Below are 16,115 nucleotides of genomic sequence, written 5' to 3' on the forward strand. Positions count from 1 at the left end.
GGAAAGTTTGGACTTTGTTTTCCCTCTCCTTTTCAGGTGGGCACAGGTCTCGGTCCCACTCAGGAGTTCTACGCTCTGGTGTCTCAGGAGCTTCAGCGCGCTGATCTTGGTCTTTGGAGAGGCGAAGAGGTTACTCTGGCCAATCCAAAAGGTACCAGCTTATATCCTGCAACTGTGAACAGACGTGCGGGAAATGATGAAAAGTGTTGTTAAATGACGCGAGTCTGTTAATACAAAACTCATTATCGAGGTAGTCTTCATCTCATTAGTCAGGCGTTAATGAAAGTGCTTAAGTTTGGTTTTTGAAGGATGTCGTTATTTAGGGGCCACTGATTTTAATTGATAAGTTTTCCCAAGAAGATATGACTGGAAGCGAGAAATGCATTTTTATTCATATTTAATGTTACAGTATCTTGTATTAACTTTCAGTGACCGCCTTCTTGTTTTGCAGGAAACCAAGAGGGAACCAAGTACATGTTCAGCTCCAGAGGACTGTTTGCTGTTCCCTTCGGCAGGACGACCAAACCAGCGCACATAGCCAAAATCAAAATGAAGTTCCGTTTCTTAGGAAAGCTAATGGCTAAAGCCATAATGGACTTCAGACTGGTAACGGCCTCCATTTTCATCTCTTGCACACCGTTTAGCATGCGGAGGCTGTAAACATTTACATGTTAAAACAAACTTTCTGACCTGATCCTGTCCTCCTCCTCGTCTTTAGCTGGATCTGCCCTTGGGGCTGCCATTTTATAAGTGGATGCTACGGCATGAGATGTCTATAAGCTCCCACGACCTGGTGAACATTGATCCCGGTGTTGCCAAGTCAATCCAACACTTGGAGGATATTATCCGCCAAAAGAAGAGGCTGGAGCAAGACCGATCACAGGTAGAGCGCAGAGAGCTTGTGTTTAATGAAATTAGCCCAGAGTATTGTTCTGTGGAACGATGCCTCTAAACTTACTTAGAGATACTGCTGTTGGTAGTGCTCCCCCTTCTTTGTACATATTTTGGTGTCTCTTACCTTTAGATCATACTTTATACCCAGAGCAGTTCTCCCTCACTTTTCTCTGCTAACCTGTTTGTCCTCGTTTGTTTCCATCAGACGAGGGAGACGCTACAGCAGGCTCTCGAGAGCCTGAACATGAATGGCTGCTCAGTGGAGGACCTGGGTTTGGACTTCACCCTTCCAGGATTCCCAAATATTGAGCTGAAAAAGGGCGGCAAAGACGTCCCAGTCACAATCTACAACCTGGAGGAGTACCTCAGGGTATTTGAGTTTTTCTAACAACCCACGCTTTTATCAATCCTCCCCCCGTCCCCACTGTTCTTAATGTTTTGCTTTGTCCCTGTAGTTGGTGGTGTACTGGACTCTAAATGAAGGAGTGTCCAGACAATTTGAGTCTTTTAGGGAAGGGTTTGAGTCGGTCTTCCCGTTACATCACCTGCAGTATTTCTACCCAGAGGAGGTAAGAAACTTTGTTTTGTTTACTGCGTGGTAGTCATTTTAAATCTATCTGTAATGATGAAATTCAGCAGTTTTCAACAGTGTGTCAGCATTGCTTACAGCCGCACTCGGTGTGTTTTTAGGAATGCAGGGTAGACAAAAATGGGTCAAATATAGACACGAGTTGTTTACACTTTTGGTAAAGTAAATCCTGTGCTCATAGTTTGGATTTTCTCATTCCGTTCTCACTTTAACATTTAGCTTGACCAGTTGCTGTGTGGCAGTAAATCGGAGACGTGGGATGTCAAGACGCTGATGGAGTGTTGTCGACCGGATCACGGATACACACATGACAGGTGAGACAGTCTGTGGCTCTTAAGTTTTAGATCGTTGTAAATCTCAGCGTTCTTCAGTATTTATGCGAAGAATTTGGCTGATGGTGGCAAAGCATGATCAATTCCACATTCCTGGCTCTTACTGGAAATATCGTGACTCTCGTTTCTAGTAAACAGAACCCACAGTGCAGTCAGCTAGTTGCACCAGTTTTACCATCATTGCAAAGCAGAGGAGTATTTTTGATCATTTTAGTAACACAGTAACTTTTCTCAACCATTTCATCCCGTTTTTGCAGCCGTGCAGTTCGATTCCTGTTTGAGGTGTTGAGCAGCTTCGATGCCGAACAGCAAAGACTCTTTCTGCAGTTTGTCACAGGAAGCCCAAGACTGCCTGTCGGAGGTGAGGCGCATCATACACACACGCACACCATTTAATGAGCCTGACATGTGACTCTTAATCAAATAAACTCAGATGTGTTTGTACTGCAAGTCTGCCCCGCGCTCACCCGCTGTTGCCCTTGCACGGCAGGTTTCCGGAGCCTGAACCCACCTCTGACAATTGTGAGGAAGACGTTTGAGTCGACGGAGAATCCAGACGACTTCCTCCCCTCAGTCATGACCTGCGTCAACTACCTGAAGCTGCCTGACTACTCCAGCATAGAGATCATGCGAGAGAAACTGTTGATTGCAGCTCGCGAGGGCCAGCAGTCTTTCCACCTTTCCTGATCTCGCCACATCTCAACATTAAAATGCCTTCTACAGCAGCCGATGAAATCATGACTTCCTCCTTAGTTTTTTTGTAATCACACACATTAAGGCTACATGTACAGCCTTCTTGTTAGAGAAAGCAGCTTGCAGAAAAATTAAGACTCTAAATATATATTTGCTGCCCCCGTCTCTCAAAAAAAGGAGGGGAAAAAAAAGAAAAATGGAAGGGTGTTCCATGACGCAGAACTTAAAATATAAAGAGAGTAAAATCTTATATCAGTAGTTGAGTAATGTTAAAAAAGATGAAAACATCTGGGTGACATTTTAAATTGCTATGTGATATTTAAACAAGACAAAAAAGACAAAAAAAAAGGGATGTCTCCTCTCCAGAGTGGTGGACAGCATCACTGGGTGACGGGGGAGGAAGGGGAGCGGGGAGGGCGGGTTCCATTGAGCAAGCTAGGTTTACTTTAGCTCCAAAGATCATTTGTACAGACAAATTTGCAGACTTTGCTCATTCTACACATTTGATAGAATAGCTCTTTGTTTTCACGTCTCCCCCTCAGTTCGACTGTTCGCGTTCTGTTCTGTATTATATTCGCCCCCAGTTCGTGTGTTGCATTGTTATTATAATTTTTTATTTTGATTTGGTTCGGCTTCCCCCTCCCCCCAGTGTGTCTTTGCTTCAAGTTGTGGAAATGAAAGTTGCAGTTGGTTGAATGCGGGTAGTGATGAGCTCATATTATCATTTTTTTTTTTTTTTTTTTTTTTTTTCTCCCTCTCGCTCTCTCTCCCTCTGCTCCTTCTGAGATTGTGTTCTGGCCTCATTTCCGAGAGCTTCAGCTCAAATGAAGAGTTGTAACTAATGTGTTGACCAGGTAAATTTTTTTTGCTCTTATTTTAATAGAGTTGGCGTCTTTCTGTTGGATCCTACCGGACGCGTAGGGTTATCTTGGTAGACCAAGCTCTGAGCAACCCTCAACACATAATGTAGCTGGGCACAAAGTTTGGCTGGTCTCATTTTTATCGTTTCATAGCCAGATTAGCATTTCAAGTTCATTTTCTGGAATAAAATATATATGCAGTTTCACACCCCGTTTGAAGTGGGAATGTCTGCTTTACCTCTTTTTTTTTTTCTTTTTTTTTTTTTTTTTTTTCTATATTGTCTTTATTTCTTGCTGTAGTGTTTTTTTTTTTTTTTGTTTTGTTTTTTTTTTTCTTTGCACTGCTGGCTTGGAACAAACTGTGGTGTGCACCTGCAGTCTGTTGCCAGGGGAGGGCGCCACTGTATGCTCTCCTGGCCCCAACGTTCATGTGCTGGTTTCTAAGATCTGCAATAATTTACTGCATCAGGTTCATGTTTTTACCTGAACATAAATAAAGTAACTGTTTGACTCATATTACTGTTTGACTAATGCTCTTTGCCATTGCTTTGGCATGTTGGAACCAGCTGGGTTATTTCATAGTTCTTGAACAGTTTTCAGAGGTTCCCCCAAAGCTCAATGTTTTTCAACACCTGTCATTCTGGATCACAGGACTCCACGGTTTCCTGGTGGAAATGATTTGCTGTGGAGACGGTAACCATTTACAGGTCGCCTGTTGGGCATGGTTTGACAACAAAAGAGCTTAGCTTTAGATTTAACGTCGCACAAGATGTGTTTGGAACACAAAGCCATTTTCCATTTTGGACGTCTGTTTGTAGAAAATGGTTTCATTGATTAAAAATGTAAAAACAAAACATGTTGGTTTCATCTGACAAACATCTCCGTGGACTGATGTTTAAACGTCAACCTCTCTTCACGAGCTGTGCCTGCAGTAATGCCAGTGTTCAGAGCCACTTGGTGCATTGTGAGGTGAACATTTTCACCTCACAATGCACCAAGTGGCACCAGTGGACATTCATTATGGAAATGGGGAAGGTTGAGGCCAGGATGACATAGACAGCAGAAAGGTTTTGTATTGATCACATTGAGCATGCTGCAACAACCTGCAGCTGTTTTAAATGACTGACGGCATCAATCTTACATTATGGACAAGGTCAAGGACTGTTACAACTTTTGATTTCACGGCATAGGAAACGGATGTGTGCTTTAATATTTCTCCTGAATTACACTTTCCATGTTATTAGTTTTGATGACTAAAAAAAAATTATATTTGTAATAAATAAAAGATTGCTCAAATTCAAAGGTAACCCTGACACTTAGGATATTTGTCTCTTTCAAAGCCTTACTTGAGTTGCCAGTATAGTTGCAGGGGTGGGCAATTCCAGGCCCCAAGGGCCGGTGTCCTTCAGGTTTTTAGATCTCACCTTGGGTCAACACACCTGAATCACATGATTAGTTCGTTACCAGGCCTCTGGAGAACTTCAGGGCATGTTGATGAGCTAATTTAGCCATTTAGATCAGCTGTGTTGGTTCAAGGACACATCTAAAACCTGCAGGGACACCGGCCCTCGAGGCCTGGAGTTGCCCACCACTGGTAAGGTCTAGAGTTTGAGTACATGATAAAGGCAGGTATCGATCTCTTGTTCCTCATACTAAAGTTTTGGATGTACAGTGCATCAATGCTTCATTTGTTCCATATTCTGTCATGTTACTCCAAAATAGATGAAACTTGTTTTTCACTTCAAACTTTGACACTTGAGCCCGTAATAACACAGTAGAAAGACGTTTGCTTAACATTCTTGCAAATTTATAAAAATATATAACATGTACATAAGGATTCACAGCCTTTGTCACGACACTCAAAATGGATCTCTGGAGCATCCCCATAAGAGCACAAGAGCACCAATGAATTGTGTGTAAACCTCAGAGACAGGATTGTGCCGAGGCACAGATCTGGGGAAGAGTACAGAAAAGTTTTTGCACCACTGAAGGTGCCGATAAGCACGGTGGCAACATCATCCATAAATTAAAGTTTCTGTAACCACCAGGACTCTCCAAACAGAAGCCGCCACATGGCAGCCTGCAGGGAGTTTACCAAAAGGTACCTGAAGGACTCTCAGACCATTAGAAACAACAACTCTTTAGCGTGAATGCCAAGCGTCAGGTCTGGAGGAAACCAGGCACCAATCATCACCTGACCATTACCATCCCTACAGTGTGGCATGGTGATGGCAGAGAAACCGAGAGACTAGACTGGGTCGAGGGAAAGATGAATGCAATATTATACAGAGACATGCTCTTAAAGCTAAAAAGCAAGGGATTTGAACTCATTTTAAAACAGCTCTAAACATGTCTGTGCTGTTGTGATTTGGGAGGCCTAAATAACCCTTACTTTCAGTTTTATCTATGCACACTTTTTTGTTACAGAACTTTATGGATTAAGTTTTCGGAGCATACCAGCCAAACTCGATCAGCATGATTTTGCAGTATTCAAGCCCAGAGTGCATTATCTCCCTTATGGTAATGCCGCCTGTTATCACTCGAAAGCAGCCAATCTTTTGGCAAAGCTGATGAGTTTTCTCACCAACCCCTCCTTCTCTGCTTTCCCTCCTCCCTGCCTCCTTGGAGGCCAAACTCCAAGAAGAGGATATGGATGATGAGACTCTAAATGAGGAAGGTGCAGTGCTCCTCTTCACTGTTTTTCTGCACAGTGAAGGCAAGCCAGGAGAGGGAGTGTGCATGAAGTTGGTGATGATGATGAGGAGGGGGTAGCGGAGGATGGTGTGTGTGTTTGTGTGTGTGTGTGAGAGAGAGAGTGTCGTCAGCAATCATCGTCACTGTGACTCGGAGGCAGAAAGAAGCAGAGAGCCCTCCCCTTCTCCTCTCGCATCCCTACCTTCTCTCCATCAGCCAGTCTCCTCTCAGTCATTCTACCCGCGCACAGCTGAGCCTCAGCATCCAACCAGCCTGCCTCCTCCTCCGCCCCTCTCTCGCTCTCTCCTCCTTCCACACACACCACACACACATTTCTCATATACCTCTCAGTTGCTGCTGAGCCCGGTCAACAGGAGCAGCAGCTCTGAGCAAAGGCGCAAAAGAAACACACAACCTTTTCCCCCGCACCCCCCCCCCCCCCTAAACAAAGAAAAGAAAAGAAAACCAGAGTAAGAGGATCAAGATGAGGATGAGTGTGTTCAGTGTGCCGGCAGTTCCTTGTTGCCGTCCCACAAAGAACGCAGGGAGCTTCACGTCCCCCCTGCTTCTCACCGTCCTGCTCCTGACCAGCGGCAGCAACAGCAGCAGCATCGGGGCCGTCCCCTCTCCGTTCCAGCTGGCCCCGGACACCCCGGCACCGGCCGAGCCCACCCCGACCCAGGCGACACCTCGTCCGGACCCCTGCGAAGGCAGACCCTGCCTCAACGGGGGATTCTGCTTGGCCCTCCTCCCCTCGGCAGGCAGGCCAGAGGACATCTGGGAGTACGCGTGTACGTGTAACCAGGGCTTCACTGGACGCAACTGTGAGGTATTTAATTTTTTAACCTTTTGCTACCTGTGTTGTCACACGATGGACTGTGAGCAGTCCCCGTAAGCGATGCTTTTGCTGGAGAAGATTTCACATACTTAGTGAGCAGGAAGTGGAGGTCAAGGAGTAGCCAGTGCAAGTTTGGCAATTTTGTTGGTCATGTGGAGAAAACTGGCACCAGCTGTGTCACTTTCTGTAAAATCACGGTGGGAAAATGTAGTTTAGTTTGGTTTAGTGCGCACTTATGTTATTATAACTAATTGTTTTCAGTTGTGGGAACTTTCACTGCTATTTTAGGATCATAATCGAGGCTTCACCAAAGATGACGTCAGTGACAAACCTGCATCATGTGTCCGTGTTATTTCTACGTGCGCCTTTACACTAGATTAGGCTGAGGGTACACTGCGTTGTAGTGCTCCCCGCTGTTTGCCGACGGTGATTTAATCAAAGCATGTGCTATCACAGAGACATGGAGACGAGTGCTGCATTGCTGTGGCAACAGGAGGGAAGAGCGGCAGCAGTGCGATGCAAGCGAAAACTATAAATGTGTGTATTTTTATCTGTACCATATATGAAGCGTATATAAGTAGTTTATTATATGTTATAAAACATTATTTTGATGTTATTTATGTGAACTGCAAAGTTACAGTTAACATTGAATTTATCTGCTGCACACTAGTGAGCATGTTCACTGGGGTGTAAACTCAAGTATGGGTGAATTTATTAACACCAGGGATGCAGAGCCACACCGAATTCATTAACTACATCTGGATGGTGATGAATAAGAGAAGTGCCGTTTTTTTTCACATATTCCTGAAGATGCTCACGTCTGTCTTTTAAACCAGCACAGAGCTTTTATTAAGGTAAACTGAGAGCCCACTGGAGAAAGTGTCAGGAGCAAGGTTTTGTTAACATGGCATATTTAAAGAGTTGTTTTACTCCACTGGAAGACAGTTTTGATGAGTGACAAGCTGTTCGCTAGCAGACTTTAACAGAAGCAGATGCTCCTGCCTGAGCTCGGTCTGCTGAAGGTTTCTTCCTGTTTAAAGGGAGTTTTTCCTTCCTACTGTCGCCAAATGCTTGCTCATAGTGTTTCTGTACCTTACAATATAAAGTGTCTTGTGTTGACTGGTGTTATGCTTGGGGCTGTAAAAGTAAAACTGAATTGAATTTAAATGAACAGGACAGAAATTTTCCTCTATTTTCCTTTTCCTTGACGTTAACCTACACTTCAGCTCCACCTTTGTACTCCTGACTAAGCCCTCGTTCTTTTATTCAGTTTGGCACATTTCTGATTTTTGCAAAAATCGCGTCTGCTGCTGGATTAAACGAGCTTCATTTCGAAGCTTAAAATGAGCGAACTGTAGCTGAGCATCTGCAGCATTAGGCTCAATAGGCAGCCAGGCTTCTGAGTCATGCTGGGGTGAAAGAGAGCATCCGCCAGCGGCAGAGAGGATAAATGAGTCTGCCGCAGCATCACGGAGGGGAAACAGCAAGGTGACTGGGTGAACCTCAGCAGAATCACCAACAGGTGGCAGCCATATCCTCCCCCCAGAGTTAGCACCTTTGCATACTGAGTGCTTCCTTACAAAGCATATGCATCCATGTATGTACGATAGAAGACAGGCGCTAGCAGGATCTAAATAATTTAGTGGAGTGTTTAGCAAGGGACACGATCACTGTCTCCTTGGCTGTCCTGGTTTTAACTCTCAGAATAGAAAGCATTTTTTATTTTTACCTCTGCAGCCTGCTTAACTGTTACTCTGGCCCACACGAACCGCAGACGCCGGTGTCATCACACCACCCGAGCTGAGGGGTGACAATTTAATGCAAAGAGGAGAACGCACAACTGCCCAAGCACTCTGCACAGTGTTTTGTTGTGCAGGACAACAACATCCTCTTATGCGCCACAGCTCAGGCCCGGCACAAGACCCGAGCCGGGCCCAGTGGGGAATCATTGATTTTTGTGCTCCCCTGTTGCTTGTTTCTTCTCCATGGAAACTGGAGCAGCAGTCAATTGAGATTTAGTAAATGACCTGACTGGCTGAGCACAAAGCTGGTTTGCATCTCACGTTCTGTGCATGCATCAAAACGCAGATGGTCGAGTGAGAGAGGGGGAGGAGAGACTGAAGAAAAGAGACAGGGCAAAGCAGGAGGAGGACAAGTCATATGGTGGGAAGACGTAGTGGCCTACGGTAGTGCTGTGCCATACTGCAAATTTTGGTATCGACCCAATACCGAGCATACAGGGCCAATATTGCCAACACCAATGCAGAGATTGATGCTTTTAACTTTTAAAGGCAGCTTAAGTAGGGAACAGCGGTGTGTCATGATTTATGAGATGATGAATGATCATCAATCTGCCAAATCTGAACATATTTTCATGACCAGTAGCACAAGTCGATGGTGTTCCCACAGTACACGCAGAACTGTTTCCAGTGTTTTAATATACAGCTGTAAAGAACTTCTACACAATGCTATACTTCCTCATTCACTGCAACACGTTGCTGCTGTGCACAGCAGGGCATGGAGGAGGGGGCGGAGCAAAGTGTGCCTGCATGAGAGGAGCGGTGTTTGTCTACTTTCTGATGAACGGGTGCAACGCACTGAACTTAGGCGAGTGAAACACAGCAAAATATCGATCCCGTCACGCTAGTATCGATCTGATATCTGTAGCAGCATTGGTATCGATCCTATCGATATTTGGATCGATCCGCCTACTCCTAGCTTAAGAAATGAGAATGAAGAAAGGAGAAACAGTGACAGAAAGCTATGAAAAGTCCACACTTTCCTCCTCTTTTAGTCTAAATTCTACCTCCAGCCTGTGACGCTGCTCACAAAGCTGAATCTGTGAAACAAAACTTGCACAGTGTGCTTACTTTTAAGTCTTTGTTGTGCCTTGGGATATTTTGCGACATATTTTAAGTTCTGCGGCTAATCCTGCTTTGTTACTTACCTCCCTGGCAGTGTGTATACTGCTCTAATCAAAGCAGACTAATGCAAACCACAGCAGTGGGCAACATGGGGAAAATAAACCCTCTAAGTGTTTCTCTCTGGGTCTAATATTTGCCTGTACCTTTTTTTTTTTCCTGGATAGCGGCCTGTAAGCTGTCCTGATGGAATTTACTGCCACTGGCCTTTCTGCGAGTTATTAGCTGCTCAGCCGCTCACTTATTCATTACTGAAGGGCCTGTTGTGCACCCTGACGGATTTGCTAGCTTGCTCTACAACACAGTAGGGCTGTTACAGCACCAAACAGCCATCCGTCATGAAGCAAATTCACGGAGTGCTTGCTGCATGGGTTACTAAGCCAGTCAGCTACTGCATATTAAAGCAGTGGATCATAGCAGAATTTGCAGACTAAACTACAGCCCTGGCATTATAAACACAGAATTCATTTTTATTTGCTGCTATTCAGAGAGGTGATATATGGCACATGAGTTATTAGCCTCTACAGCAGGCAGGTCTGCCCCAGCTTAACAAGCTCATATGAGCATGTCAGCGCTGCGAAGAACTAGCAGCGTTTCAAGTCTTTTGATGATGATCTTTTTAGATCTCAGCTGGAAGATTTGCCAATCATTATTCTCTCTCATTACCCACTCATGCTTTCTCTGTTGTGCTGTTACATAAGCATAGTTGAAATCTTCAGGCTTCTTGCACCCTTTTCTAACATCTGTGGCTTCGTGGGCAGATCGAACCAGTGGAAGGTTAGCTTAGCTTAGCATGCAAGACTCGAAACATGAGTGAGACCCTAAGCTGCACCTATTCCTTATGCTGGCTCACTACATCCATGTACCTTCTAATCTTGTCCATCCTGGTCAGTCCCAGTGAAAATCTTAACACCTTCAGCTCTGCCTCCTGTCTGTATTCTATCTAGTTTCTACTACTCTCTCCAGAGCATACCTCCACCTCTCCAGGCTGTCTTCCACCTGCTCCCTACTGTCACTACAGATCATATTGTTGTCGGTTTATGGGCTCAGTCACTCATTTTGGTTCAATTTAAATACATGATCCAGGTTGTATATTTCAGAAAGGAGCTATACTTATTGGCTCATGACTTCCGATCGACCAATGAGCCCGCAGTTTCTCTACTCACAAAGATGACAAGGCTGGAAATGCTCATCTCGAGCCTTCTCATGTCAGTAGGTGACGTCATGCTGGCTACAGCTGAGTCTGTGTCTGTCATCAGGTCAAAAACCTTTACTAAATGTTCAAAAACCAGCGTATGAACATAATAAGTAACAATTTTACTAATGTGGTTGTTACATATAGCGTCTTTCTGTGCTAGAAGACATATCACAAGTCAAATAAAGCACTTCTCTGCTGCTCTGCTCCGTGTGTCATAAAGGAACAGACACGTGGAGCAGAGCTGACACCTGCACAGTGGGGAAGAGGAAGACAGGTAAGTAAAGGCAAAGTTTCCGAACTTGACAACTCATTTTGTTACTGTCAGTGCAATAAAAATGCAATAATCAGCTGTCACTCCGACGAACGATGTGAAATAATCCGCTGTTATATCATTCAGGTCATATGTACATATGCAGTTATACTATTCTGTTTTGCATTTATAGTTTGTATAGTTGTTTGTATAGTGAATTGTGGTCACATTCCTTGTTTTTGTGCACAAATTTGGCCAAATAAAGATGATTCTGATCCACACAGTGGGGTTGCAGGCAAAATAAATACATTTCCATATTCATAGAAGGAAAAATATCGGCTAAATATATGTAGAATCAGAAGCTTTTCTAATGCGCAAACAGATTATTTTCAGATATTACCTCTAGAGAGAACATAAGAAAACAAAAATCAAATGAAGTCCAAAGAAGTAACTAAACTGTACAAACAGTACTTTACTAGTATAAATAAAAGTATTCAAAGCTAATAAGAACGATTTGTTGTTAATTCTGTTTTGTTCTACAAATTATTCTACTGGAATAAGTCTTTCGTCATTCACCCTAATGTAATTTTTCCTCACAGTCTTTTTGAAAGCTCCGGTTGATGGTTGAAGTGTTGGACTTGGCGCCCTGCAGTGTTTGTGGTTGGTAGGAAAGGGAGAACCATCCCTATCACATTTTTATAGACAGTATAAGAAGACAACTGAATTGTGCAGCACCAACACATAATAATAATGTAAAAAGGCGAGGTTAACCCACTACATAATAAAACCCACGCTGCTGAAAGTAGAAAGCATTTACAGGACCTGGAAATGTTCCCTCCAATACAGGAATGACACACCACTTAACATTACTTACAATATTATTTGTATCTCCTTTCCGTAAAATACCTGACATTACACACTATTTAAAATTTACATACACACTTAGTCGCTTAGCCAATTTACTTAGGAGCTACAAAAATTACTCACAGTATAATTTGTGCCTCTTTTCCCATAAAGTACCTGAATTTAAGCACCACTTAAACTGTACTTATGAACTATTTAAAATTACTTACAGTATAATTTGTGTCTCCTTTTTGGGGGGGGATTCTACATTTTTCTAAGATCCAGAAGCAGGCTGAAGACGTTTATTAGACTTTAAAACATAAATGCAGCGAGAGTCACCAGCAATTCTTTCAAAAAGTTTCGAGCAGGAAGCAAAATTAATGTTCTAATGACAGACGGTTTCTTTTCTTTTCCAGCTGCATCTGCCAACTCTTCAATGAAAAGATCGTTCTCCTGACAGGACTCTGCGAAAGTAAACAAAACCAAGTCCTGAAGCTCTTTTTAATTGGAAGAGAAGGGAGTCTGTGTGTGGGTGTGTGGCGGTCAGCTCTTGTCTCCCAGGACCATTCACTCTGCTGCTACAGATACAGCCTGAGCTACATCCAATTAAGCGGAGCTCAGAGCTCATCACCAGCCTTTGGTCTCTTTGATATCCCTGGCTTGTTAGTCAGCGGGAAGACAGCAAGCATAAAGAATACATTTCTATTTATATATGCTGTATACTGTGCATCAGTAAGTTTGCTTATCCTCTTTATTTTGTAAAGAATGTGGTTGTCAGTGAATCGTTGTTTGTTTAGAAGATTTTCCACATGGCAAAGCTGATGATTCTGAATCATACAAGACTGCGAACTAACATTCCTGTGCATCACATCAGTCTCTATGAACTGCCCTGACTGAGGATCATAACTGGGACTGAAATGGTCAGAAAAACCTACTTTAGTGTTAGCTGACTGCCGATTCTAATTGCTTGAATAAATAAGATTTCTTGGTGGGTAATATCAGCGAATTTCTAACTGGATATTACACCACGTACCACTTAAATGCAGGTTCAGACCAGGCACAAGGATCAGCAGAACAAGATGCAAGGCTTTAATCTTTGCTTTACCAACCAGTCGTTATGTAAAGATCTCAGGTCACGCTGATGCCACAATGTTGAAAGTCGAATTTCCCATTAAAGGAGTCCATGGTTACTTTTAAAACTTTTTCTGTTTTATGTCCAGCTTCTTTGCCTCACTCTAATTACGAATAAAGACAAATTTTAAGGCTGATTAAATAGTTTTTCTTTCTTTCATTGGAAGAGAGATTCTTCTCATATTCTTAAAAGGTGTTGAATAGATGGATGCTGAAGTTGCTGTTACTACTGTTACCTTCAGCAAAAAGAGCCTTCTTTGAGCTATTATCACTGAGGTGTTGGTGGTGTTCATGTCGATGTCCCGAGGCATACACGTGCCGCCTTTGAACAGGAAGGCTTGAGGCCAAAGACTCTGGTCATTTCCATATCACACATCACCTGCTCTTTTGATCTGGGGAAAGAGTACGAGGAGACGCTGGTGTGAGGATTAGTGAAGCCTAATACAAATGCGGTGGATATGAGCTGCTCAAAAGCAAGTGCACATGCTGCCGTGATTTCAATCACACTGGTTGTTTCGCATGTGTTTTTTTTTTAGACAGACTGACAGTAGTAGTGTTGTTCTAGGTGGTGACTTCAATCTCCTGAGTCAAAAAGTCCACTGCTGATTGAACCATCTCTACAGCTGCTGCACTGGATGATCTGGAGACAGATATCTGTATGTCTGTTGTTTGGTCAGTGCTCAGAATGCACACAGTCTCAGAACTGTTGCCTATTCTCTGGTGATGGTTTTATCAGCTATTTTAAAACATAACCTCAATCTACTCACGCTGTAATCAATGAATGGTGCGCTGAGCAGAAGGTCTTGTACAGATATTAGATTACTGTCTGGATATTCATTATCTACACTCGAAGCCCCAAAATACTGGCAGCTGTATCCAGAGGTTGAGTCAAAAAAACAATAACCAGTGAGTTTTCAGGTTGTTTGAAGTATTGTAGTTAAAATTTGCACAAAGATTCAGCGTGCCCTGAAGACTTTTCCTTTAATGCCACCATCAGGTTCAGTTACGTGGTTCAGAGTGAAATATCTCCTCTATTGGATAAAATCACTTTAGCATTTCATCAAATTTAAATGTGCAGGCTTGTAAGGTTTTGGGTCATCAGGATTAAATACCTCTATGATAGGTTTACTAGCATGGTAACACGTTAATTTAAAGGGGCGGTGCACATTGCTGGGCAGTCAAGGTTCTGGTTGCCTAGGTAACCCTCGAATTTATTTGCCACTTTGTCATATTGTTACTGTAACCTGGTAGTTTAATAATGAATGACGACCAAAAGTTTTTATTATAGTCAAACCAACCAGTTATGATTCCTCATGAGTGATCAACCAAGGCCCCCATTCACAACCCACTCAGAGGCACAGCAGAGTGGAGTCTTAACTTAGCAGAAATCACTGTCATAAAGTACGGACTGCAGGCTCAAATGGAGACTTTTGAGACCAATTTCTTAAACAGAAAATAAACTTTTACTGAGGTAATCTGAAAAGGGGCAAAAAATAAAACAACAGAGCAAGCACATGAAGGAGGGCAACAGCGACAAAGGATGACTCAACAAAGAGGAGATGAAAACTGAGGATTTAAATAGATAAAGGAAGATAATCAAGGAGAACGGAAACGCCGCGTTAACATAGCTCAGCTGAAACTAATTAAGACAATGACAAGAGAAGTAAAACTTACAACAAAGCACAAGAGACAGAGAACCAAATGGGGAGAAAATGGGAGAAATTTTACATACCCCCCTAAAATTTTTGAAAGTGTTAGAAAATATGTTATTCATAATTCAATTGGTGGTTACAGAACAGCGCAGAATTCATTATTAAAGCAAGTCATCCACCGCACTGGTCAGCTAACAACAAGCAAAATATAATACCGCTGTTCAACCTCAATCATTTTTCTTTTCTTGTTCTTTTTCATACAGCCCTGCCCACTCGAGTATCTGCAGCCGCCCACCCCCCGGCGCGCTCATCGTGAATGGGGCTTTTGTGTCTGTGTCATTTGCTCTTTAATTCTTCTTTTGCCTGGCAGCAAAACATCCACCTCCTGTCCTGGATAGAAAAGTCATTACAATTCTCCCTGTGGTTTCGTGTTTTTTTTCTATTGCGTTTCATCTGCCCTCTTTTCTATTTATATATTTAATGGAGCAGCAGCCAGTTTCATCGCTAGTCACTGTATAATATAAAAATGGCTGTGCAGCTCTTACTCAGCACTAATTCCCCCCGATTATAACCCTCACTGTGACACCATCATTTTACTGTCGCTTGTAATGATTAGTCTTGTTGTTGCTCCTGTCAACATAATCAGGGTCTGTATCAGGGGTGTGGAAGGTTTGAGTATGTGTTTCATGAGTTTTTTTAAAAAATCTTTATTTGCAAGCTACTAGCTACTCCAGCTTTAAAGTGTATAAGTGATTTCTGCTGTATTTTTTTCCTTCTTGATTCTGGATGATGTAAGCAGGAGGGGTTTTCCTTATATGGCCATCTCAGAAACACACAGAGCCCAGTACAGCGCCCCCACCCACCACGGAGAAAGCACAAGACAGGAGAGCTCTGTATGAAGTCTTTCTAGCAGCAAAGAAAACCTCTAGCAGCTAAATACATGCAGACAAAGCCATAACTTTACTTTGAGTGGTCACTAGGACATACAAACTCCATATACAGAATCACCAGTCTGTAGCCCATCTCTCTTTCTTGTCCTCTCTATGAATGGAAGATGCAAAAAAAAAAAAAAGGTAAAACATATGTTAGCCATGCTAACCAGCATCGTTCTGCATTACTTTGATATTTGAAAAACAACCAACAGATTTCTGTGACAGACTCAGATTTTCATCATTGCGCACAGAGATTTCTCCAGATTTTGAGACCTTGTTGATGATATT

The 16,115-nt window shown here is 43.0% G+C and overlaps 2 protein-coding genes across 6 annotated transcripts in view; both read left to right on the plus strand.

The window, feature by feature from the left end:
* Positions 1–3,884, plus strand: part of trip12 (thyroid hormone receptor interactor 12) — a 28,690-nt gene extending 24,806 nt beyond the window's left edge. For all 5 annotated transcript variants that reach the window (XM_014408664.4, XM_014408662.4, XM_014408661.4 and 2 more), the window contains 8 exons: positions 37–151; positions 452–606; positions 719–883; positions 1,100–1,264; positions 1,350–1,463; positions 1,703–1,797; positions 2,073–2,176; positions 2,306–3,884. In XM_014408664.4, coding sequence (XP_014264150.1) covers positions 37–151; positions 452–606; positions 719–883; positions 1,100–1,264; positions 1,350–1,463; positions 1,703–1,797; positions 2,073–2,176; positions 2,306–2,502 — 1,110 coding nt within the window. In that variant the 3' untranslated portion in view covers positions 2,503–3,884. The remainder of the gene's footprint in view (positions 1–36; positions 152–451; positions 607–718; positions 884–1,099; positions 1,265–1,349; positions 1,464–1,702; positions 1,798–2,072; positions 2,177–2,305) is intronic.
* Positions 3,885–6,272: 2,388 nt separating this feature from the next.
* dner (delta/notch-like EGF repeat containing) overlaps positions 6,273–16,115 on the plus strand; it is a 72,141-nt gene continuing 62,298 nt past the window's right edge. The window contains exon 1 of the mRNA XM_004561402.5: positions 6,273–6,891. Within this exon, the coding sequence (XP_004561459.3) occupies positions 6,547–6,891 (345 nt within the window). The 5' untranslated portion in view covers positions 6,273–6,546. The remainder of the gene's footprint in view (positions 6,892–16,115) is intronic.

The sequence above is a fragment of the Maylandia zebra genome, linkage group LG14, assembly GCF_041146795.1.
Source record: "Maylandia zebra isolate NMK-2024a linkage group LG14, Mzebra_GT3a, whole genome shotgun sequence".
NCBI classification, from domain to species: domain Eukaryota; kingdom Metazoa; phylum Chordata; class Actinopteri; order Cichliformes; family Cichlidae; genus Maylandia; species Maylandia zebra.